We start from the raw sequence: 27,390 nt of genomic DNA on the forward strand, positions 1-27,390 counted from the left end.
ACATAGTAATTATCTAGAATAAAAAAGAAAAAAGAAATGACACTGCAGAAACAAACACATGAATCAAGAAGATAAAGTGAAAGGGAACAGTTGGAAAGAATCAATATGTACCATAGATGAAAGAGAAAAATATAACAGAACTCTTCAAACGTAGAGGAAGAAAAAGAAGCCTTGTCCTGGATAAGGAGCAGAATCACATTTCCTTTGAACGCATCACCTTTTGAGAGGCAGGAGGTTTTTAGGCTTTGGAAACAAGTAGAACCCTTTTGCCCCTATAAACAAATGACATAATGATCTTATTTTATAGCACTTACCTCACATCGTCCATTTACACAGACGTTGTTGGAATCGGCATCACATTTTGTCCCATCGACCACACTCCCAGAGAGGGCGAAGTAAAAGTCAAACCCATCAGCGATGCAGTACAGCTTGCAGGCTTCATTTTCTACAAAGGATGAAATGAAGAAAAAAATATAAATTTATCATGATGCAGACCCACTGGCATAAATCCAAGCAGCAAAGCTATTGTTCGGGAGGGCCCGGAGGGGGGGAGTACTTTTGTTTCATCCCCCCCCCCCATTTGAATAGTATAACATCAGAGATTTACACCAATGTGCTGACCAAAGAAAGTGACTGAGATAAAGAAGCAGTAGAAGTTAACACAATATTAAAACATAGCAAATAATTCAAACTGACAGCTCAGATTGTGTTTGCTCCTTGTAAAAAAGAAGTCTATCCTGCTCTCACAGATGACGCGAGAAAAATAAGGTATCTTTAGAAAATTTATTTCTATTGTGACATATTGGAAAAAAATATCTTATCAACAAAACTTTATGCCTAGTGAATACAACTTATCCAAAGGTCAGTATTATTGTCATAAGATTTACTAAGCTTTACACCCTGTAATTGTTAATCACACATCAGTGTTTTTTCTATTTCATATCTCTTTATTATATCATAATTACAACTATTTTCAGTAATATTTCTTTTAAGTTTTCTCCCGGCGGGAGGGGGGGGGGCACTCGACCAAAAAAGTGGTAGGGGTGTGCCGCGGGCGATACAAAAAACGGGGGCCTTGGAGCGGGCTTATTGTAAAAAGGAGGGTCCTCGGAACGGGCTTCTGAACTACAATTTTGTGAAAACGGGGGTCCTTGGAACGGATCGCCAGCTTGTGAGTACGTGAGTATGCACCCCTATGGAACGGGCAGGCGTGCATGATGCAGCTAGCGTGGCCTCCGCCGGGTGCGCTCGGGCAGAGACGATGGTTTGACAGCGCTCGGCGGCCGCTTTTCACCAAAATTGCAGCAGATCAATGCGACCGGAACGGCGTAACGAAAAATATGCGAAGCTTTGGAGCGGATTTCTTCCTTCTTTTTTCTCGATAAGAACAAAATGCTATGCCTTGGAGCGGCTTTCTTTGTTTTTTTTTCTCAATAAGACAAAAATGCTATGCCTTGGAACGGAAATTTGGGTGTGAAAATGGGGGTCCCCTCCGCGGCACATACCCACTATGCACTATATACTGAGTGCCCCCCCCCCCCCCCCGGGAGTTTTCTTTTCTTCAAACTAAAGTTTTCATAATTTGACATCACATCTGTCCTTCACCTTCTATCTTTCAAACATATAAACCTTTGAATACATGAGCAAACATGAAAGTCAAGCCATGTTCTACTGGTCAATCAACATTACAGATGTGGATTCAACTTTTTTTTAACAAGTCCCAACATCTGAAACTTGGCAAGGTTCGGACAGTGGAAGAGAATTAAGGAGGCGAGAGATGTTTAGTCTGCTGCAACAAGCTGACAGGGAGAGGGAAAACATTGGATACAGATGGATGGAAGCTAGGACCGTCTGGCCCAAAGACTCAATGGGACTTGGTGAGTCAGAGGGGTACACTCTTAGAAAAGGCCACCGACATTGTCAAAACATAGACACGCTTGGGAGCAGATTGTATCCTTTCCAGGGGAACGATCAGGGTGGTTGGAAATCTAAATATCCCAAATCTCAACTTCAAGTACCATTTGCATCCAAGTAATAGAAAAGTTTAGCAAAATGAGATTAATAATGGATTATTTGAATCAAAACCAATTTCACAAAATCAGTCACATAGAGGAAGAAACAGGGTTCCAATATTATTGGTCAGGGGTATAGGATCATGAGAGACACAAGATCGTTTTGAAATGACAAAATACCTAACTTGAATATTTAATCAGATAAGCAAAAATTGAACTGGATTACATGCAAAAAAATGAAACATCTTAAAGCTTATTCAACTCATAAGGACTACTAAATACTGAAAATACATTACACAATTTCAATTTAGAAAATACATTACACAATTTTGATAAATTGATGTATTGATATAAACGCTGAATGACATTGTCCATGGGAACAGGTTGATTCCTAAATTACACGAAACATATATTTTTTACTGAGAAAAAAAAATAGTCAACCAACCCCTAAACTCTCAACCTTTCAATTTGCTGAAAATCAAACAAACTAAAAATATTTTTTTGAGAACTGCATATAGAATGGTTACATTATATCAATCTTATGAGTCATGTGCTGAATATAAATTCATAAAATTAAACCAATCACGGCGGGACCAGCCATTTCAACAACAAACCCAGAATGAAAAGAAAAACAATCACTGATTGGTTCTCTCCCAAAGGCAGGCATCACCAATATGTGATTGAATGGGTTTTGACAGATCAGAGGGGTTGTTGAAGTGGGCGCAGGAAGGAGGGGGAATGGTAGAAGATATTGAATACATTTGAAATAATAAAAAAAGCATGGTAGTGATTTTGTACATCTTCCCTGAGTAAAGAGAGAGAGAAATGAAGAGAGAATATGACAACTAAAAGAGACAGAGAGCCCCCAAAACATAAAAGTTAGAGATAGACAATAATGAAAACAGAAGAACAAGATGGCTCTTGGTTTTCATATGGTCATCGCTTTTGTCCTGTTTTTACCTAGTTTTTGCTTCGTACACAAACCCTCCAATTTATTTTATAACCTCACTATGTAGGCAATCAAAAAAAATTCTCTTCTGCACCAAAATAATATTCATTGATGATATTATGAAATCAATTTTTCTACACTAAACTATTCATATGGCTCAAGCAAATTACTTTCTAAAAGTTTCTGGTTAAATAAATATTAACATTAAATTTGGGGAAAAAAGAAATAAATAGGGATAATCTCTTACTATTAACATGTAGATAAGGCTTCCAGTCATAGTAGAACCCTCGAAAAGGACGGCTATTGTAGGAGGAGCACTGCTGGGCTCGGAAATCCACCGAATGGTCCGGACACTCCTGTTGTCATGGAAATGAAAGGGTAGAGAGAAACATAAGCAGGAAGTCGGCAAGAACATGAGGAGTCATTCCGTCACAACGGGGAATTGAGAGGGTATCGCTCACAAAACATATTTCATCACATTCCCCGCAAAACATGTAATTCATCCCGGTTTGGGGAATATGTCTGCAGCATTTGCTTCACGAAGCCATCGCACCAGCCGGTGTGTATAATGCAGGCCTAGGACTTCACGGTGTAACCGAATAGGCCGGCCTAAGGTAACATTTTTAAAGAGTGGATAAATCTTTTGAGAATATGACCAACATTTGTCAGATATGTTGAGGTATTGTGTGGCTGGTGTTGATTGATGGAAGGCTAATCCCTAAAGCACACCTGAGGAAACTGATACAAGCTCTGAGGTGATGTCTGGAAATGGTTTACAGAAAAGCTTAACTCAGGTACCATGTTGTTACAAGAAGGATTAACAATCCAAAATTGATGAAATCGATACAGATTGATGCATTCTGCTGTTAACCACAGGTGTTGGCATTGGAAAGGGAATTAATGATTGATCACCTTAAATTCAAAATTCAGTTGCAAGGAGGTATAAACGTCAGAGCAAAATTCAACAGGTTCTTCTGGAACAGAGTTCATGGAACTATACCAGCATGCTGCTAGTATAACACAAAATAGATCAACATTGAGGATATTACACAAATCTTTGGAGAATATAAAAAACATTTGTCATAACTGCATGAGTATTAATTTCATCACTGTTGATGGATTAGCGTAAGTCCCTGGTGTTCTATAAAGGATGAAGAATGACTTGAGTTCACTGCACTGACATTACTCCCTCCAAGTCTGATTTTTAGCACCTTTACACCATGTGTTTACCAGGTATTGTATTCCCACAGAAAAAAACTTCAAACCATCTGAATATTTTCGGGTAAATCTTTTTTCTAAACAGCCATGCTAATATATCCATTATTGGGGAAGGAACATAGCTTTATATTTTACGACACATTCAAATGTTAAGGATACAAGAATTTATATCCTTAAAAAGCTACTTTTCTCAATCCATGAAAATAAAGAAGGCCCTATATTATCCATGTCAATGCCTATGGACTTCAAGATTTCATTTGGTAAAATAGCAAGCTAAGTAATATGCATAGTTTTTAGAACTCAACAGATGTGATTATTTTTTTTTTAAAAAGAACAGTTTTTACCTGAATGTTGCACATTCTGTATATCCTGCTTGGTCCTTCACAGTATTTGCCTCCATTCTGAGGGTGGGGGTTATCGCATCGCCTCTCCTTGTACTGCACCCCACCCCCACACGTCCTGGAGCAGACGTCGTAATCGCCATACTCTGACCAGTTCCCGTGGACCATGGTGGGTCCCAGCTGGCCCCGGTCTAGGCACTTGCCCTGGATGCACCACATGGTGGCGCCGCAGGGGGTTCCGTCGGCCGCTGGCAGGAACTTGGTTTCACATCGTCGTTCCCCTCGATGGCACCACATGGATTGGCAGAGACTCTGGTAGAGAGGAAGGAAAGGACAGTGCTTAAGACACTATAAAGGTGCTCTGATTTTGCACCCCTTCCATCACTGATAATCTAAAAGTTACTGAAATCATAGAGGACCTCCATTAGGGAGTGAAACTAGAAGTCATAGACTTTTACAATTTTATTACAAAAACTATTATGAAACAAAGCCTTAATCTTTTACAAATAACAGTTTGTAGAAATGTGACAATAGGCGGTTTCAAACCGCCTCGATCACAAGAATCCCCGTTAAATTACGAGAACTTTTTAAGGCTAAAAAATACCCGTTAATTATTCCTGCATTCACACCGCCCCGAAACACATCCTTCGGAATAAGTTCCCGAAGTTACGAGCATGCGTAGTATGGTCTGATAAGCAGACAAGGCGCGAGATTCAAAATCACTAGCCCAGCAGCCACCCACGCCGCCGCGCCCAACGACACGCTGGGATAAAAGTTCCCGTAATTTGCTTTCACATCGCCAAAATACCTGCGACCTTGGAAAAATCCCCACGAAAGTTCTCGTAATTTCGCCAAGTACCTGCTATTTAGCGGGTATTTTCTTTCGGGGATATTACGCGTAGTTTGCTTTCACATTACCAAAATACCTGGTATTTTCTGATCGGGGTAAATTTCCCGATCAGAGAATACCTGGAACTGGCGAACTTCGAGGCGGTCTGAAACCACCTATTATGGGCAAAATACCAGTTGATATAACATCGCAAATTCACAACATCATCTATTAAATTGATCAGTCTTGATTTACATCATTTAAAAACTGCAAAGGATCAAAGCCTTCATATTCAAAGTCTACAACACTTTTTGTCAAGGAATATCAAAGGTTATTCATTTCCTGAAGAAGTCTTGTTGTTCTCAAAAGATAGAGCTATGTTTTGTAGTAAGTCTAGTTTTCATATTACACAAAACATTCAATAATCAGACAAAAAGTTACAAAGATCAAGAAAATGCTTGTCACATTTCCCTGCATAAACTATGATAGCAATAATGTGATGAATGATCCAAGCTACATCACATTAATCACAGGGTATTTTGAAGTGTTCAGTCACCATCTAATCACTCATTTCATGTCACTCACATGCAATCTACCACGCAACCAACAAAAGAAATTAATCTTCCAATTAAACCCTTTTTATCCATAGAATAGTGATTTACGTTTTACGGTCCCAGACACTATAAATATTAGATTAGATAGCTCAAATGACAGTTGCAAGGAGCAAGAAATTGATAAATTCATCAATTTCTTTTGAAGCCATGTGGTGCATGACCATGAATTTTGAACTTCACATCCCACAGACAATCCCCTACACAGATGATCCTAAAATGATCACAGACATTGGAAAAGGTGTGAGAGTGGGTGCTCCAGACACAAACAAAAATAATGCGATAAACTGCAGTTATCATACCCTCTTTCACTCAAATATACTCAATCCAACTGACAACTTCCTACAAATTTGATAATATTCTTTCACCATTTATTGAATAGATAACTGTCATCGAGACCACTGAATGGCTTAAACAATAAATTTGTTCAGTCATTGATTTAAATTTGTTTAATGTATGAGAATATGACTTTGCATTTTGCATCCTCTCACTCCATTTCTTTCTTCTCTCTTGCCATCCACATACACAGGTCATGGCCTTATTATAAACCACCGCTTTGCAAGACGGGCGAGTGGAAACAAGATTCTCACATGATTCAAACTGTTTCACCTTTTTTACTTTAACCTCAAATTAATAATTTCCTCGGTAATTATGACTCTGTGATTGGCTTGCACCAATCTGTCAATGGGAACATTGTAATAGAATACAGTGCTACTGTGTATTTTTACGAGCATTAACTTTTAGCTCCTGGGGCCTCCGGCTATGATGAAACTGTTCTTGTCTTCTGATCCTGTGATCTCTCTAACCCATTATTTTCTAACCTTCCAAATGGATAATTTCCTGACACAATACGAGAAGGATTGAGCCACCAACCCACCAAAACTTCCCATAAGTTTTGATAGAATAATTTCTCATAATTTGTGGAAAGAGCTTTACAAAAAAAATCTTTCACCACAGCAAAAAACATGGGTAACATTCAGGAAAGCTTATTAGATTTGAGGCAGATTTGAAAGAGATCTAGATGGACTTATTCTGTAATGGGTATGAACAATTTTCACCTTCGACTGTGTTGCTACTTCGACACGCGTGGGTTGGCATGAAATCTTTTTAGATGGATTTGGCTACGATGGATTGCTTTGAAGCAGAAAGCAAACATTGCACATTTTGTTGTCATTGACATGAACTGTCAAAATTTATCAATTTAACAGCTTTCGAATTATGACAAATTCAAAATTTCATCGAGACAAATGTACAAATAAACCAATGACAAACATTTACAAAATCTTCAAAAGAAAGGTGGCTGGAGGATAATTTAAGAGATTTATACAGATTTATTTTCAATGGATGTCAATTTCTCAGCCAACTGAGATTCATTCAAATGTGTTATTTTCCTTTGACACTTTTAAACCTTTTCAATGACACCTTTTAATGCTATCGTGTTTTGTGTTTCATAAGTCTGATACATCCTTACAACAAGTCAGAAAACTTTACTATGTATTTGTACTCTGTGATCAAGTAGCAACAATCAAGTTATATCAAATTCAGTAAATCAATATTCTTGCCCCTGTCTATAGAACTGAATAAGGTAAATTTGAAACTTAAGAGGCACACTCCTTTTTTATTGTGTGTTTTTTACATAATTTTTAATCCCTGAAAAGCTAATTCCAAAACATGAAAAATTAAAAATACTATAGGATGAGAGAAGCTTGATAAATTTCCAGATTTTAATCATTGCCCTCGTTATATAACCAACAAATCATCATTATCATATAGTCATCATCACCATCACCACTAATATGATACTTTTAATGATTAATGAGATTACAATAAAGATGAAAAAGAGGGCTTAAATTGTTAATGGGGGCTGACACTGTAGGGTGTAGCCCCATCTTACAGGCCCCCCTGATATTAGGACTCCATGAGGGTAAAAAGGAAGGGAGGAGTTCACCATCGAGGGCGGGCAACGGCACGATCCACACAAACAGTTTTCATCAATTTCCTGGTCAATGCTTGATTCATCTCTTTTTTTTTAGGATATAACTAATATTTTGACTGGGACAATACCCTTAAGACTAAAAGAAGTAATATGAGAACAAGGAAATGAACCAGGCTTTGATTATAATGGCATGTCCATAATTTGTCCAAGGAGTCTTTAACTTCAAAGTAAATGTGTAAAAAAAAAATGTGTTACTTTCAGGAATGCTGAAATTTAGTACACGTTCTTTCATCGCAATCAACTGTATATAGTTAATCATTCATTTGTTTTATGCAGAGTTACCTTTTGAATAAAAAAAAACTACATTGATATGGGGTGTCATTTATGTTGTAAAATAAGTGGGCCCTTCAAAGTTATTGCATCTGTAAGTCAAATCTATTTAATTCACACCATTGTCATATAACTTGATACAAAAGAATTTTTCTTTGTTTCTAAAGTTTCTCCAAATCTTGCATTCTTAAGTGGACTGGACAAATTGTTCCCTGTAACTTCAGAGTAGGTCTTTAATTTAACTGAAATCATCTCCAAACATGCAGGATATATGAATGCCACATGCATGAGGTGAGTAGAGAGATATAAATGTCATATAGAGTAGAGATTCTGAATGTGTGCAGAAGGGGGTTTCTTCACAAGTCATCAAAAGTTCAGAGATAGGAAGTGGATGTTTTTTGTAGAGATAATAAGGTGCAAAAATAAATTAAGAAAGGTATTCAATAAACATGTTGCCAAACTTGATTACAAAGCAACTGTCTTTAATCCGAACGCAAATGAACTCTTTGAGTTCAACTACCTCTTTCCCATAGGAACATGGGTATAGTACACATGTATTTCCTTGGCCACTTTGAGATATATTAAAGGAAATCTTCGCTGAGTAAATTTCTAGAAATCACATTAATTGCTCTGTGTGTCTTTGGGTGCAACAGAGGAAAGAGAGGATTTCTCCGCTGTCTTCTAGCTCAGGGCCTTTGGGATTTCAGTATGACCAGCCTATTCAAACTTGGATTGGAAATGATGTATTGTGTCTTACCAAAAAAAATCTTTCATAGAGATTGCTCCAAGTGATATAAGTAAAACCATGCATGTACTTACTTAAATTTATTTCAAGTGCTTCCCTAGCTTGAATAATATATATTAGCATTAATGTGACTTCTGTTCCAACAGCCTAGAGCATTGAGATGCCTATTGACTTCCAAAACCAAAACATTTATCAGAAATTTCAATGAACAGATTGCAAAATATACCATAAATTCCTTATTTCTTCACATAAGTCAAAGTAATCTTGTGACACTGGGGAGGAATTTTTACAATCATTCATCAATCAACACAAATGAGTTTGAGCTTGTGTTAATTATGAACTCAGTAATCAATAAGCCACATCTGTTCATAATCATTCTTCCATGGTCATAGAAAAACAAACAAAAATTACCAAAGTTGACAAAGAGACAAATCATTTACAACAAATTCATTACTAAATCACCAATAACAGGATGACACTGCAAAGTTGTTTTCCACCTTAGTCCCCAAGTGTTTTTATATCAATTGTGACAACTAGATCCACCACATCAGTTTGTCTTTAGGTGTAATCTGGTTTTGGGGACATGGACCCTCTTGATTGAATTACATGACTCACGTCAAGATCTCCATGCCATGCACACTTCTTGAACTCTGTCTGGACACAAGGTATTAGGATGTGTGAAGAAGAGGAACGTGGTGTCAATTTTGTTGCGGCTTTCAAACATCCTTCCCAGTTCCACAATGACAAACCAAGGTACAATAATCTGCAGTAAGTCTTTGACAAAAAAGATAAGTTTCCAGCAATCTTCTGAGTAAGAAGATTCCAACTTAAGGTCCTTATTAATTTCACACCTTCTTTCTCTAACAGAAGTAGATCTTCAAAATGGGGGGGGGATAGTTCAACAACCATGGAATGAAGGGCTGGATATATATCCAAAGTTGTATTGAAAAGTCTTAGACTGCTTGACAATAATAAAACACATACTATAAAAGAGCAAAATAGAAAAGGCACCAATATATTTTTTAATAAACCCTGTCAAATACAATTAACATCAATGACCACAAAATCCTTAATGTTGTTCAGACAAGTCAAAATGGATGGCTGATGATCATCAATGTAGATCTAAATCTAGAATGGTTTTATGAGTTGTTTGAAGCTTATAGCTTATGTTTATGGCCAATATTGGTACTTGTGTTGGGTCCATAGAGTGAAGCATTTATTTACTGTAAAGAAAAAATCAATGCTGAGCAAATGTTGCAGGAATAAGTGTTGCACATCCCAACAGGATAATTGACAAACCATCGCTGGCACCTCTTGATATTGGTCACCTCCTGTATAGAGACAAGCACAACATCAAGTCCAGGTCAGAGACAAAAGGCTAATCTACATCTTGGATGAATTGAGTGTCCCCTTTTAAACAAGACAAGGCTGAAAAACAAAGTGCCAGACAAGGACATGGTCTAATAGTGAACTAGAATCATCTTAAAGGACATACTGTGAGAGTGGTCAAGTGATTGGGGTTCTGTCACTTCTCATTAGCTGTTCTTGATGTGGTCCAGTTGAAAGTATTCATGACAATGCTATTAGTATTGGTCCTTAGATTTAAGAAAAAGGAGTCGTCTGTTTTGATTAGCTCCCTCAGACCAACAGGAGCAAAGGGGGGAAACCAACTTTATTGAAACACATGCATGTCTCAAAGAAATGAGCAAATGATTAGATAGCCAGGTATGTTGTAAGAAGGGTACACAAATTAGAAAGGGGGCATATCTATTCAAGAGGAAAACATCAAGAAAAAGATGATGTTCCTGGAGTACATCAATTTCCTTTTTCCAAGAAGTCTGATTTTTCAGCAACAGAAAAGTCCTTAATGAATATATTGCAGCAACAACTCTTCCAACTCTGCAAACTTCATGAGAAGTTCAGACTGGATGACATACAAGTTGATTTCTAGGGGCCTGCCATGACTGGCAAATTCCTGGTGTGAAGGACAAAGCAACCTCAGTCTCGTCGCTCCACCACATCAGCATGCACAAGCCAGCTCGTCGCGCCTCTTCATCCAAGTGGCTCACCACACACGCACACACCCATCCATGGATAGCTCTGATGTTGGTGATGCCTTTAGCAGCTCTCTAACCTTTCATTCCTACTGGCCACTGATTCAATTAGATTCCCAATCAGTGGGCAGGGGATGACAAATCAACACAGAGGTATGGGGCATCCCCTTGATCACAAGCCAAATCTAATTTGACAAATGAGACTTTTGTCTGGCACGTCCAAAGAAGCGCACTGATCACTATGAAACCTCTCTGGCTACTGAAGTTTTTTTTAAACTATTCCATGTAAAAGGGATATTTCTGACACTCCATCAAATCTTTCAATGTATTTAGATCTAACAAAGACTATCATGAAATTTACTTGTGGTAATAATTATGGTAATGTATGTCAACTGTTGTACATCTGTCTGGTTACAGTTGCAGATTAACTGTTTCAGTGAAATCATGGACCTACTAGGTCCATGGTGAAATGATGTTGACAATTTTCACCTACATGTAATCTTAAACATCTCATTCTGTCAACTTTATGCATGAGATTAATATTTCATGAAAATGTGTACCTTTAAGATGGAAATTACTGTACATGTAATTACTTTTCTAAATTCTGAAAAAGAGAAAAACACAATTAGAAATGAGAGGGAAACAGTTGTTGGATTGATAGAATGAGGGTTATATGGAAGAGCAGAGAAAGCTAATGTCAATTCCAATCATGTCAGACCTCGCAAATATAAATTAGAACAAAACCAACATTTGCTTTCGATTCAAACCACCACGTCTACGCCCCTCGATCATTACCACACCTAAGCAACATACCTAATAAACCTAATGCGTTCTTGATGGAAATGAAATTAATGAGTAGGGAATGACGAATCATTACACCAGGCCAGAACATCCCTTTCACCGGTTCTCAAATCGAACCTGACAAATTACAGTCTGCTATAACCACCGGCTTTTGAAAGCTTATATCGTCGGTCTGTTGCAGCTAATTTAGATGACTCATGTTTGATTGGAGGGAGCCGTTTGCATTGTTTTCCTAAGGTTTAAGACAATGTAGGCCAAGTCAGTTACTTGTAGATTTGGGACAGAGCTCAAATTATGATGGTGGTGATGATGATGATGATGATATATGTACATTTTCAGTTTTACAAATCTTTTAACATGATTTGAAAATATTAATTCAAAACAAATTTGGGGGATTGTTAGATAACTCATGATTACTTTAATATCTAATAAATTCTGAGGTATTGTCAAATCATAAACAAACATTTACAGGGAATGTTCTCTTCTTATTTTGGATAGTATAACTTAAAGTACTCACACATACATGTAAAAGAACTGAAGAATCCAGTCCCACCGAACAATACCTTTGTCACTTAGAAGCCATATTCAAAACCCCATAGGAGTATATTTAACTAAATCATGGATCTATGGTGACATAGATGATAGAATTAGATGTAATGAGGGGACAAGGGACCAGCTAATAATGGGATATTAGGCAGGGTCTGTATCTTAATGCATAAAATGGATGTCTCTTGGGCATGTTGGGCTAATTATAAGTGGTTGTGTCCTCCAAGATAACTAGAGTAATTGAGTTGCAACCGATGGCTTCACTGTTGATGAGCGAGTACTTTCAACGATAGGCTTCAAATGAGTATGTGACGCAGACGGAATCAGTCTAGTAAATAAGTTCCAAATTATTGGTCTTGGTCACTTTCTGGGATTGAATCTTTGAACATCATTAGCAGCATTATCATTGGCAGAAGCATCATGACCATTTAGATCATCATCATCACTATCTCCATATACATAAATATCATCATCATTATCATCACCATCATCATCATCATCAATCATCTATCTTCAATATCCTCATCATAGCCACCATCATCATAATCTGCTTCATACCCTAACCAGCAAATGGTTTCATGCACCTGTTAAGACTACTGAATCATTGTTTGTTACTACAATACTATTTTCATTCTTACCCTATTCCCAGAACAGAATGTTCACAGAAAGGGGTAATATTCACTTCAAATCCAATAAAAAAGTTACAAGAGAAGGAAGAATTAGTCACCGTTGTGCCCCTTCAAAACAGCAAAACTCACATCAAAAGAATGCAAACAAACCTTTCCAAGATTGAAGGAGCAGAGGCGAGCCTTTGGTCCAAACTGCCACTGGCACTGCTGATCAGCGCTGTACAGCTCTCCAGGTAGACTGGGCGGGTACTGGTACTCGGCTATACCTATCGGCTCATCCCAGGTGCATGCAGCTCGATCAGTCCTGCCAATCAGATAAAAGATACACAATCAGATAAAAAAACAATGATATTCAGATTAAAAGCCGATGTGACACATTGCGGATCCCCTGTGCAGTGAATGCTATGATTCATGTTGTAAATCTAATTCTGCATTGTTTTCCCATTCTGTTACAATAAGATGTTTTGCGATGTTCTGAGGAAAACAGACAAATCAAATTAAAAATAAAGCAGGAGATAAAAGCCCCACAAAACACTGATAATGAAGCAATATCTCCTTGCTAATAGATTTTAAAGTGTTATTATAGAAACAAAATATATACAGTAAAGACATTGTAAAAAAGGAAAGGGAAAATATGGTATGTGGCATGGAATGAATTGATTTAAACCAGGAATTGCAAATCAATTAATAGATCAATTATAGGAAGGGAAATTGGTTATGCAAATTTATTGCAATAAATAGGAGATGATATATAGAAAAGAAGTATGACTTTTTAACATCTATTTTTGCCTCATGTATGTATGCATGATATTTTGCAAGAGTGTTGGATAAGACAAAAACAGGAATAGTGAAAGAGAAAGGGAAATATAAGAGAATGTTTACTATGACCCACATTCGCTTCAAGCTCTACAAACTCTCTCCCCCACTGCCATGCTATGACCATCACAGGATGAGCTGGGGGCTAAGTCTGGCGATCTCTCTTCCCGCTTCATCTCCTTCAAAGATTATATTCATGCAACTCATGCCAATGATCTACCTTATTTGAACTTGGTAAATAGACAACAGCTGAGTCAGGGTGCAAAGAGACCCACCAATTATGGGTTTTCTGCTCAGACTGAATTCATCGCAGCACGGAGGAAATCGTTTTTGTAATGAGATAAACAGGGTGTATGGATGGATGTACAAAATAAGATGAATTTGAAATGTGAATTGCATTAGGAGAATCAGCCAAAGATGGGATATGAATATTGAAGGTAGGCAAATTGGTAGAGAGAGAGAAAAAAAGGGGGGAGAGAAAGACAGAAAAGTTTTCATACTTGTAGCGTTGAGTAAATTTTATATTAACATTATTAAACTACTGAATTGAAGCACTGACCAATACTTAAAGTCTCAGAATGCATTTTTTCTTTAAAGAAAATCATTCATTATCAACGAATTAAACAAAAATATAAACTTTATTAAGCCCAATCTGTACCCATGTAAAACAAGATGCTTCAGGGGCCTAAAAGGGTTCAACTGAAGTATTTTTGAAATCAGCCTCTGACAAATCTCAAATCATAAAAACAAGAAACTGAAGCCAATTTCCTTCCACACTATATCCTCACACTATTGATGATGAGTCTAAATTGCAATTTCCATCTATTCCTATCAAATTTCAGGAGTGAAAAAAATACATATGATTCACCATCCAACAGGTCAGAACTTTCTTCACCGGGTAACCCCAGATTATGCTCATGCAAGTTGTTTTTGATTTGTTACCTCAAAACAATCATCAAAGCTTTTCCTGCTACAGACTGACCAAGGGAACCTGCTGCTGTGAACAGAAAGGATGGGGACATGTCCCCTCCTATCCTTTTCCTCATGACTTAAAACAAAAAACTTTAAGAATGATTCACTGATCAAGAGGTCAATTCGACAATGGATGATCCCATATTATTTTAATCTCGTCTTTTGCTTGGTATCTCCCCGACAATGAGGATTCCCTGCTTCAAGTGTTCCTGTTGCTGTGATGAAGGAAGGTAGTATGGTACATATACAGCAGGTGGATTCAGATGAAGCCTGTGGTGCCTTTTGTACCTTAGAAAGTCATCAGGGCTTTTCCTGCTACAGGCTAAGAAAATCTACCAGTGTGACACAATATGATAGGGGATGGGTCTACCTATGCTATCTGACCATATTTTAAAGAGAAATTACTACTAATAACTGATACAGTGTGTAAATATAGATTACGCCTAAGTTGTCTTTGGTAACTTTAACAGAAAGTCATCAAGGTTTTTCCTGCCACAGGCTGACCAAGACCCCTGTTACATCTGAGAGATTCCCTACCTCGGGCCGGCCCGGGGCCTACCTCGGGTCGGAAAGAAATCAGATGTAAACATCCCAAACCTACCTCGGGCCACCTTTTAGCGAACCTACCCGAGACCACATCCAGAGGTAGTCTCGGGTAGGTATCGGGCCGGCCCCGGTCCACCGATTCGTAGATGTAAACGCACACAAGCTTTCGAACCTATCTCAGTCCGTTCGCCAGCTGTCAAATTACGTCATAGCGCGCACTATCCCCTCCCCAACCCCGTCGTTCTTCGAATGTTTTTGCGGCATGCGACACGTGAATTGTGATTGATAAAGTCTTTGATTTGAGTGAAAAGAAGCATTTTAAACGTATCCTTTTCAAGTCGATCATATCTTCAACGACTGCTGGGATCATCAGCATTCTTTCAGAATCTCGGGTAACTTCAATTAGCGCGCGCGAATTATTCGGAGCCTAGATCGAGAGCGCCTTTTAAAGGTGTCAGCAATCGGATGCCGCTCGAAACAGTACAGATAGGGCGATAGGGGAGGGAATGAACACTGTGATGTAGACAGACCACATTTCGGACTCGGTCCGTTCGCGAAGCTAATCCACCAATAATCCAGTCAAGGTTGTAAGTGGACTCGGTCGGGTCTCGGGTAGGAAACTTTCAGATGTAACAGGGGTCCAAGTGATCTTGCCAGTGTGCCTAGAGAGGTGGCGGGCTAATATCTCTTCCTGTCAAATTTGATCACATTTACAGATGAAACTACATATGATTCATCGACCAATAGGTCAGTTGCATGCTAGACTAATCGAACACTTGTATTGCTATATTACCTCAGAAAATCATCAAGGCTTTTCCTGCTGCAGGCTGACCAGGTGAACCTGCCACTGTGACCAGAGAGGGTGGGGGACATGATGTCACCAGCTGACTTCCTGCAGGCGTTGCCATCGCCATCATGGACCATCCCAAAGCTGAGAGGAAGAGAAGTAGAGAAGTAGAGAAATGAGATGGAGACTGTCAATAATTGGTCAATTTACAAAGAGAATATCAAGTTGATTTACATAGTATGAAAGAATACGCCTAGGAGGAGAAAAATTTGAATAAAAGTGAGTAAAATAGAATAATGAAATAATGATAATGGAGAGAGGGAAGGGACATAGATGTGAGTAAAGGACAGAGAGATGGGAAGGAAAGAGAGGTGAAGGGATCAGAATTACAGAAAGAATCGATTGGTAGAGGTTTCATAGAGATCATAAAAAATAAGCATCCAACTGTAATGGATGAACTAAGCAAATTGACAAAACAGAAACAAATTTTTGTCAAAACATAACATTATGTCTGTACCAACTCTGGCACGCCATAAAAAGTTCAAAAGTTGGATTCTAGGTATTACAGGATTGAAAAGTAAAGGATGGGATAGTCTCGATACTAATAATCAATGTCTTGAATCCCCATTCAAGTGGATATGCATAACACTACTTTTAAGAATGATAATATATGTACATTAATAATATCAAGTTATCAATACAGTAGTAACGAAATGTTAGTAATCAATATGTAACATACTTTATTCCTGGGGGCCGTTTCATAAAACTTTTGGTAAGTTAAGAGTGACTTTAAGAACGACCGGTGAACCTTTCTTACACGCTAATTAATCAACAATGAACATGTAATGGTGAATGTCATTTACCAAAAGAAAGGATCACCAGTCGCTCTTAAAGTTATTCTTAACTTATGAACAGCTTTATGAAACACCCACAAGATCTAATTCATATCTTCACTTGAATTACACTCAGTCAAAGTAAGAATGAAAGCATCAAAATATGAACATTGAAAAGCATATGACATAAATATTAAGATACTTAATTGGTAATAATTCCTTATTTCAGTGCGATTATGATAAATGGCCCGAAAGCTTGCCCATGACACCCCGACTCACTCAGTAAAAGCAAGTTGTTTTCACACGTTACCGAATTTCAGAATGAACCGTAATGCACACTTCAATGATGGAAATAAAACTCATGTTTCATAAACCATGTTTCATGGGTGAGGTACAGTGTTATGAATTGACTTGGGTTACATATTGACTTCTCCTGGGAGATCTTTGTACCTTGGTTGAGTTCATGGTAACCTGAAGCCTCATTAGGTGGTTTCAGACCGCCTCGAAGTTCGTCAGTTCCAGGTATTCTCTGATCGGGAAATTTACCCAGATCAGAAAATACCAGGTATTTTGGTAATGTGAAAGCAAACTACGCGTAATCTCCCCGAAAGAAAATACCCGCTAAATAGTAGGTACTTGGCGAAATTACGAGAACTTTCGCGGGGATTTTTCCAAGGTCGCAGGTATTTTGGCGATGTGAAAGCAAATTACGGGAACTTTTAGCCCAGCGTGTCGTTGGGCGCGGGAGCTGTGGGTGGCTGCTGGGCTAGTGATTTTGAATCTCGCGCCTTGCCTGCTTATCAGACCATACTATGCGCATGCTCGTAACTTCAGGAACTTATCCCGAAGGGTATGTTTCGGGGCGGTGTGAATGCAGGAATAATTAATGGGTATTTTTTAGCCGAAAACAGTTCCCGTAATTTAACGGGGATTCTTGTGATCGAGGCGGTTTGAAACCACCTATTGCTTCACCAGGCTACGTTTGGATGGGATCAACAGATACACCTGAGGATGCCTTAACATTAGAAGTGATCACAGTATTTGAATATACATGGACCAAGATAAAACTATTTTGTTCACAAGAAATCATGGCCAGAAAGTATAAAGCAAGTTGAGCTCAAATTCAGGGTTTTGCTTGATAGTTTGAATCCTCTCATAGTAAATAGCATTAATATAGAGGAGGTTGTTAAGTTGTTACTTTCATCTGTTTTTTTCATGGTTAAAAATAATTGGGAAGTTGTCTAAGTTTATTCCTGTTTTTTGGACACTCTACTTATTACTTCTGCCACAATGCAGTTCAGGGGTGTCCCAAGATTTTTTGAAACCTTAATCCACAAGATACATGATCTGGTAATCTCTGTAATAAACTAATATGATTCAGTAAGGAAAAATTTACATTGATGACATGGACCCAACTGCTTAAAAATTAGTAATATGATTCCTTTGCAATCCAATGGACCAGAACCGAGGTGCTATTACTTTATTCCATGCTCTGCTGTTCAGGCGCGAGGCCTGCTTTGAACATTCCAATTTTTTCGAAGTAAACATCCCGGAAACTAGTAACTACCATGGCAACAATGCTCAACCTTGGAAGGGTCTATGTAATTATCTTTTGAAGCAATATAGTGACTCAGGGTACACTTATCTTCACTTATGAATCTTTCCCTAATCTTTGAACGGATGATGAACCTAAAGTGATATGATCCAGGATGCCCTCCCCTTTTTAACACCTCGCATATCAGTATCCATACAACAAATTTGCTTCTCTCAACAACGCATCATCTGTTTCTCACACATTATACACCTCTGCGATGCTGCAGTTAACTCTTCCTATCCTATGTTGGATTTTATATTCAGTCATCACACACAATGAGCAAATGTTGGCTCTATAAGGGTTAAAGATTTGAACTTAATGCTAGGTATGATGCACATGAAAACTCATATTTCAAAATAACCAGGTGCAATGTTGTTGCATGAATCATGTTACGATTCCCACTTCCCACGAAAACTGACAGTGACTTTGTTTGTTTGTAGTTGACAGATTTAGCCCCATTTTTCTTATCATTGGATGATGTTCAAGTGATGGAAAAAAAAAGGTCCCATGTGCAACCTATTTCTTATCACCTAGCAGAAAATATGAATCACTCTTAACAAATGACACAATTGACACAGGATTCAACAAAACAAGGCACTTATTGGCCAAAAAATGAATCAAGGTTTTCAGGATACCTAACAAGGTCTGATTGACGATTCCTTTGTAAATCTTGTGAACATATTTTGTCCTACAAATTTGAATCATTGAAAAGTGAATTTCTCCAGAACATCAATCTCCATCTTGAGCTTGACACGCACACTCTTTAATTTCAACAGTAAGACTGTACTTATCATTATGCATTGGCAGATCCAGGGGGGTGGCACAGCCGTCCCATGCCCAACCCCCCCCCCTTTTCGAGAAACAAAATTAAAATTTGTAATGTAAAAATGCTGTCAAAACAGCAGTGTCCCCCCCCCCTTTTTGAAAGTGGAGACCTTTTTTTTCACGTGTCAAATTTTTTTGGGACGAAATATACTTAATTTTTGGTTAAAAACCCTTTTTTTCTTTGGATTGCTTGTCAAATTTTTCCTCGGAAAAATGTGCTATCAGTCCATGCCATGTTTTTGGTATCAATAACAAATTCTACACTTTATGACTCTCACCCATTGTAAATAGGCAAGATATCAGTAGCTTCAATTTGCAGTCTGTAACTTGCCACTTTTAACAAATTTCATTTAAACAAAACTCTGATATGATAGTAGTGAACCCTGTGTCCTTTTCTTAACAACCTGCACCTTGAAGTTCATTGCCCAACCCAACAGGTGGCAATCCCATTGTTGTTTTCTATTTGACTCCACCATACAGGATATTATAAATCATTATTTTTTTTCATCTGCTTATCTCATCTCCTCTTCAATAGCACCATATGCCTAAATAAAATAAAGTAAGAGTATTGTCATATTCATTTATTTCTTAAATCTTTCTCCCTATTCCTCACTCACTAAACTATCTGAGTAGATGCACGGCTCAATGAAGACACACACAATTTTATGAATAGTTTGTTGACTTTTAAAGACAGGTTTCTTCATTATGCTGTGCTCAAATGTGAAATTGTATTCAATGGTAAACTGAAAACTATACATGCAATCTTCACAGACAAGTTGTCTAACAGTTCATATTATTCATAATATTTTTCAGCTGTTTACATTTCAAACTTCTACCATATTCCAATTGTGGTTGGTAAGCTGTTTTATGCATTCAGGAAACCAATGGTGCCATGTATGGGCTATGGGTGCTCCAATGACCATAATCAACATCACCAAAGTTTCACATGCTATCCTTAATTAGTCCAATAAAAAGTCATTAGTGTTCATGAGCAGGATGTCAAGGGCAGACAAGTGAATACTGGATTCTAAATCTATTTTATTTCAAATTGAAATACACAGAAAGAAAAATATAACGAATGTAAACCTGCACATGTAAGTAAATTACAATTCAATTGAATAAAGACCCATTCAGCATTTTCAAAGGATTTTTTAGTCCTTTCATTACAGTCCACAAATAAGTTTGAACTTCAGAGACTATGATTGACTAATTTCCTTCTGTATTTTCATTTGTAGTTGTAAAAATGTTTCAATAACCTTCACCTATAGTTCAAAGCAACTTTTGGTAATTTCTCTTCAATTTCTCCCCTTTTATATACTTGTGCAATGAAGACTGGACTCCTCTACATACAACATCCATATCTTTAAGAAAACATTTTCCCATACCATACATAGAATATAGTAGTAAGAAATTAAATTATAACATCCAATCAATTCAAAGACATTTCAATTCCCAATCTGCTGACAACTGCTCAGAATAAAGGTAACTTTTCCCAAGTTTCTTTTAAGATTGAGCAAGAGAAACATAACTTGGTGGATTTCCATGTGTGGCATTAAGTGTCATACAATGTCTTTGGAATGCTAAGGGTTAAGTATTGTTAGACTTACCTGTGACCTGATTCATGAGCAACTGTAAAAGCTAATCCTAATCCAGTATCTTCATTTATAGTACAGCTCCGATATTTACTACACATCCCACCAATAGGAGCAAAACCTGATACATATTTTTAAAAAAAGAGAAGAAAAAGAAATCAATCACATACTAAAAATATACAAACAAAACACATAACTAAGCTATAATCCTTCATTCACCCTAATTTTCTGACAAACACAAGTCAAGTTTCATCACTAGAATGATTCCAACATTTACACGTCATCAAGTGATTGCGTCTATTTCAGTGATATTTTTATCATAGGATAGTTTGTAACAGTAACTCAACATCAGCAGTAGATAGCAAATCAAAGATCATTTATATACTTTTCATTGAGTAATATCCACAAATCACTTTTCTTTTTTTTTTTTTTTTATAAACAGTGTGTTCAGAAACCCTTAATGCAAGTAGCTCAATTATTTTTTTTGCAGATGATCATTTTTACATGTACACTTGACAAATTTTATACTTGAATCTCATAACCAAAGATCTATTACTGTATATTGTATACTCAGTAATTATGACAGAATGTCCATGTATAAGAATGATGTCATCTGTTAAATGAACACTGGACCCTTTCACCTCAAAGATACAATCAATGTAAATAAGGGGAACTATAAGTCTACGAAAAGACATTCATAAAACTTTTTAAAAATTATATTAAAGAACGTAATTATACTGTCATGTCTTTATTTTACACGTCCAAGGACCCATTTCAATAAGGATTTACTATTGTGGTAACTTTACAATTAAAGAAGTTACCATGGTAACAGGGCTCAGTAGCAAATCACAGTTACCACCTTGATGAGATGGGTTCCTAGTATCGTTTCATGATCTTTACCTAATGTATCACATGGTTCATTTTTCCAGGAGCATATATCATTTCCGGTCAGCAGTATTGAATGGTCATGATGGGTTCCGTTTGGTGTGGTCAAGGTGGACTGCCATTGACAGAAGCTATTTAACGATCGGTCAGCATGATGAGAGATGGTCAAGCCAGGCTGTGGTAAAGAAATATACAGAAAATTTGAATTTACAATACATTTTATTGTCTGTATATATATATATTTCTCAGAAACATTTATTTTCTCACAAGACAATGAAGCACCTGCAAAATAATTGACATATCACTTCTCTCTCATTTACATAAATATTAATAATATGTCTGTTTATATAAAGGCAAACACACACCTTATGACTTGACCACGATCTGATTTTATTTCGGAAAGAATAGCATTTTGCTCATTTTCGGAAAATGTGAAATAAAAGGATCTTTTTATTTGGGGTTCTAATTAACTGAGGTAATATAAAAGTTTTTGGTGATTGCAAGCCTTCATTTCGGAGTAAAGGCCAAATTAGTTTCATATTGTAGCCACTTGTACAATTGCTATTGGCTTATTAGGACTAGATATTCAATTTGCTTTTATTCTAATTATAATGATAGCATAGTCACGGATTTGAACATAGACATTTGTATAACGATTTAGAACATTACATAGTAAGATATTCCATGTGTCACTATTAGCACCAAATTCCACTACATTTTATTCCAAAATCGGGCCACAGACCAATCGAAGGTGTGCAATGTACATGTACTCTACTGGGCTTGAATCTTGGTATCACATTATTACCCCCACTGTTACTGAGTTGCCATATAAGTAATCAAGGAATAAATCCTACAATAAATTATGAATAGGAATCTGGAAAAGAAGAAGACACTACATGATTGCCACTATATGCAGGTGAATAATGTTAAGAATTTTCTAATTCTGCACCACAGTATTTGCTACTTTCTTCAATGTAGCACATATGTAAACAAATCCAAAAACTTCGTAGGGAGCATAAAAAAGATCAAGGCACTTCACAATTTTCTTGAAAGCCATTTCCGTTAAACTGAAAGTGAAAAATATAGCTAAATCAAAAGGAAACATACAGCGTACTAAACAGAAAATGTCAAATCCATTCTAGATTATTGGCTAGATGTTCGTTTACATGATGACAAGTTCAGACACTTTGGGCAGGTGCTGCTCCCCTAAACACATTTTATCAGATTTCCATAGGAAAACATGGAGCTCAAATGTAAATGCAGCAGCAACAATCAACCTTGAGTACATTATTAACTCTCAGACAGTGAGTAGCAGTGCTTTAATCTGCCGAAAACACTTCTCTTGCTTTTGAACCACAGTATTTGTGCAAGGTCAAAAAGAGATAATCATTAGCATGTCAATAATAAAATTAACATCAGAATTAGGCAAAACTCTTACATATCCATTGTGAAAAATGATTCAAAGCTCTTCATCTGTTCAAAAAAGGTGATTATCACACAAGTATAGTAACAAAGTGAATATTCGTATGTACACAAGAACACAAGAATATTGATAGCTTCAAAGAAAATCCTGATGAAGGAGACAGGACTTAAGGACCTTATTCTATTAAACCAACAGATTGCAACTCTACTCCATCCCCCTTTCAATACTATGGCTTACTGATTTTTTTGGGGGGAGGGTTCATTTTCAGGGGTTGATGAAGTACTAGTCTTGAAAAAAATTGTCAAAAATCTGCTTCTTTCATTTTAATGACAATAATGCTCCTTAAAAAAATAAAAAAAGAGAAAACCTTCATTCAGAAGAGTCAACAAAGGGACAGGTACTAGAATGATTTATAGTATTTTATACACAAAACTAGGTGATTCCTTGATAAAGTCTTGCCTTCTAATAGAAGGCAAGACTTTATCAAGGAATATCAACACCTCAAACACTTTGAATGGAACATATCACTCCTTGGATGCACTTGGATGTTTCAAAATGGAACCATTCAAGGCTGGAACATTTCATCCTCCAAAATGCATTCTCTGTTTGCCATTTCTGAAGGTCAACAATCCTGTAAATCTTAGGACAGATCTCACCTACATGTCTGATCTGGTCTAGGTATCTTGTCATCGCGTGTGACTCATCTTTGTTCATCAATACTTCTTTTTATGTTTGTCTCTTTCTCTCTCTCTCTCTCTTACTTTCACACCAGCACCTCGAATGTATTCAAAAGGAAAAGAAAGGGGTTGGCATGGAGGAGATTTCGGGAAGCTGACAGACACAACAACCTTCAACTAATCCATTTAGAATAAAAGCCTAGCACGTTATTCACCGAATGGTTCAGATAGATTTGGGCAACAAATCACAGCTCTATGGATGCTCCTGCATGCTCTTAACATAATTATGTAATGGTATTAAAATGAAGCCCTGGAATGTCCTCTAAAGCATCATGCATCTTTCAAAATGGGAGGAAAGAAGATTGCAGAGGACACCACCCCCCACTCCCCACCAGGATAAAGATGACTCCAGTTTGATTTGATTGATTTCCATTTCACAACATAAGTATGATCAATATAACATGACAAGGTCGAAAATACTGCAAAATATAATAAAATATATATAACATAATCTTAGACTTAAGGAACACAATTCAATAAATAAAAAAACCTAATATGACATTTGTATTTTAAAGTAAAACGGAGGGTCTTGCCAAAAAAAGCAAAGCTTGTACAAAAGTCAAGCCCCTAAATAAACTTAGTTTCATTACACAAAAAAAAACACTGGGTCGTAATGATATATAGAACTTTTTTTTACAAATAAATACAAACAATTTTGGTGCACTTTACGAAAAAAAAGTAACAGGTGGATCATGCAAGAAATATTTTGTTTTATAGCATTAGGGAGGGAGGGGGAAGGTTAGGGGAAGAAGAGGGGAGGGACAGAGAAGTGCAGTGTACATGACACAGAAAGAAAAGCTTGAAATGATAGCACTGCAACTAGACATACTGATTCTTAAGCGACCCCTTAATCATATGTAGATAATCTAGTAAGATTTCTTGAAAATGCCCAAGATGGATTTGATCCGACACATTTCCTTACAATAAGGTTGCAAAGAGCCAAGTGATGGAATAGAAGAGTGGGCTTATATCCTGCATTGCCTATTGAAGTAAGAAATCCATTACGTAACCAAAACATGATTTTCTTAATTGGTGTGTAAGAGCATTTTACATCCATTGTAAGACCAAGCTTAGAAGGTTTATGTCAAATAAGTAAGGTAATGGAAGAATTATAGAACAGATTATGTTGTCTTCACAAGCGAGCAAAAAGAGAACGTAGAACAGATGTACACTGTATGATTACTAGTAAGAGTATTTAATTTGAACATTTCTAAAGGAAATTATAGATTTAAAAGATTGGCCTTAAAAGGGATTTCTCTCATAATGATCATGTTGAGGGAGAGAAAGTGTGGAATTTGACACATCTCATAGAACCTATAGAAATAAAGATCTTTATTTCCTGTTTAACAATTCAATTTCATTTTAGACTAGCAGTCTAATAAGAGTTTGGAATTGAGATGGATATGGGTTTCTTAAAGAACAAGTTTGTGGTTGAAATGGTACCATGACAGGGAGATGATAAAATTAGAATTTAAGATGACTTGAAATTAATTGAAGAGAAATTGAGAGTGTGAGAAAATGGGAGAAACGCAGTATGCACATCCTCCACTCCCTGGACGTCAGACATCATGGTGAGCAAACTACAAATGATTGGAACCTCTTTTAACCTGAGCAGAGAGCGGTACACATTAATGCTTGTTCAACATATATAATGCTTGTCTTAGAATTTCTGTGCTGTAGCAGAAATATAAGTTTAACAAGATCCTTTTATTGGCATATCAACTAGACCATCATATGACAAATTGTTTGCTCTTGAAAAACATTTCTAAGAAATTTGATTGGTTATCTTTTTCAAAAAGCACAACTTCACCAGGTAATATTTGATCAAAAGGTCTGCAAACTACCATTTTCCTACAAAATTAATAATGCATAAATGCTACAAAAATCATAAAACAGGCCCACTATACATCATAAAGAAAATATATAATTCAGAAAACAATATCAGATCCATATGAATAAGTTATATTATCCCAATAAACGTCATCCAAGTTCTCTATAACATAAATGCATAAAACGACACAATGAAAGTTGGAATTCCCTGAAAACAATAAATTAGCATAATAAACCATATACACACTTTTGTTTGAATTACAGAGCAAATAAAGAGTATATTTCATTTAGGAAAGGAAAACTTCGGTTGCTGTCCCCATTTACTATCAGCTCACCATACTCGAGGTATCAGACTTGATCACTAGAATGATAGAGACCAGGGTCTTGAGGACATTTATTCACTGCTACAAGACATCAAAACAATCATCATACTTCTTAAATACTCCAATTACTTACATATTCACAGTACACTAGAAACCAATATTGCTCATTCTAATGGTCGAGTCCAATAATTGTCACAAGTTAATTGTACATCCTTGTTTGCCAATCAGCTCACATTGGCTGCGTTTATGCGACCTCGACCCAGAATCATGATTTGAATCATGATTCAAAACAGCAGCATGAATCACGATCCGACAGAATCAGCGTTTATACGACCATCTTTCTAAAGCTGTTTCTCCCTGAATTCGGGCCGATCCAGTGCGCATCACAGTGCGCAGTTTGACCCAGGAAATAGGTCAACATTTTCGCACGTGTTTCTAACTTCACGTCGGCTGCTAGATTTTTGCTGCCGCCGGAGCTAACGCGCGATCGTTTGTGCAAGTGCAACGCTTACTCGGCTTCCGAAAAATAAATCTTTTACTTCCAGAATTCCGTGTATTGTACCTCGTATTGTTTTTGATCGGGAACCAGAAGGGGTCATCCTCGTATTGTTTTTGATCGGGAACCAGAAGGGGTCATCATCCTCCCACCTTCCGATCGTTTTGGCTATGATGGTCCTGTACTGGGCACGAATTCTGTTAATTTTGTCTCGACAGGCGGTGCCACATCTCCGTTGAAATCCCTCCCTCGCAAGCGCCGCTGAAAGGGATCGTCTTATTTCTGTGAAACCCGGTAAGGGATGCTTGTGCTTCAGGCTGAGCCCAAAGCACAAGCAGAGCCCTGAGTTCATCGTCAGTCCAATTTGTGCCTTTGGAACTTGAAGAAATGATTGATGAAAACAATGAAATATAGAAATGACGCTACAGTACAACCCCGGGGTACAATACACAGATGATAATTCCTAAATGCTGGCAATACTGCTACACGAAAATTAACCTGCACGAAACACAGCGCGCGCCTTTGAGTCGAACCCGGAAGAAGCACGACACAATGACGTCATAGAATCATGATTCAAATCACGATATCGTTTATACGACCATTTTCGTTCGTGATTCTACAGACACGTCTTTCCAAACGCCCCTTTTTTCGTGTTTCATGTTTGTGATTCTAATCATGATTATATTCAATTTCGACTAAACGCAATCGTGATTCTGCAGAATCGTGATTT

At 37.2% G+C, this 27,390-nt stretch overlaps 1 protein-coding gene across 1 annotated transcript in view; it reads right to left on the bottom strand.

Annotated features, from left to right (window-relative positions):
- LOC121407558 (A disintegrin and metalloproteinase with thrombospondin motifs 18-like) overlaps positions 1–27,390 on the bottom strand; it is a 55,004-nt gene that overhangs the window by 14,023 nt on the left and 13,591 nt on the right. The window contains exons 3-9 of the mRNA XM_041598694.1: positions 21,867–22,026; positions 20,982–21,087; positions 16,129–16,266; positions 13,152–13,305; positions 4,524–4,832; positions 3,209–3,317; positions 315–445 (exon numbers count right to left, since the gene is read on the bottom strand). Of these exons, the coding sequence (XP_041454628.1) occupies positions 315–445; positions 3,209–3,317; positions 4,524–4,832; positions 13,152–13,305; positions 16,129–16,266; positions 20,982–21,087; positions 21,867–22,026 (1,107 nt within the window). The remainder of the gene's footprint in view (positions 1–314; positions 446–3,208; positions 3,318–4,523; positions 4,833–13,151; positions 13,306–16,128; positions 16,267–20,981; positions 21,088–21,866; positions 22,027–27,390) is intronic.

The sequence above is a fragment of the Lytechinus variegatus genome, chromosome 2 (assembly GCF_018143015.1).
Source record: "Lytechinus variegatus isolate NC3 chromosome 2, Lvar_3.0, whole genome shotgun sequence".
NCBI lineage: Eukaryota > Metazoa > Echinodermata > Echinoidea > Temnopleuroida > Toxopneustidae > Lytechinus > Lytechinus variegatus.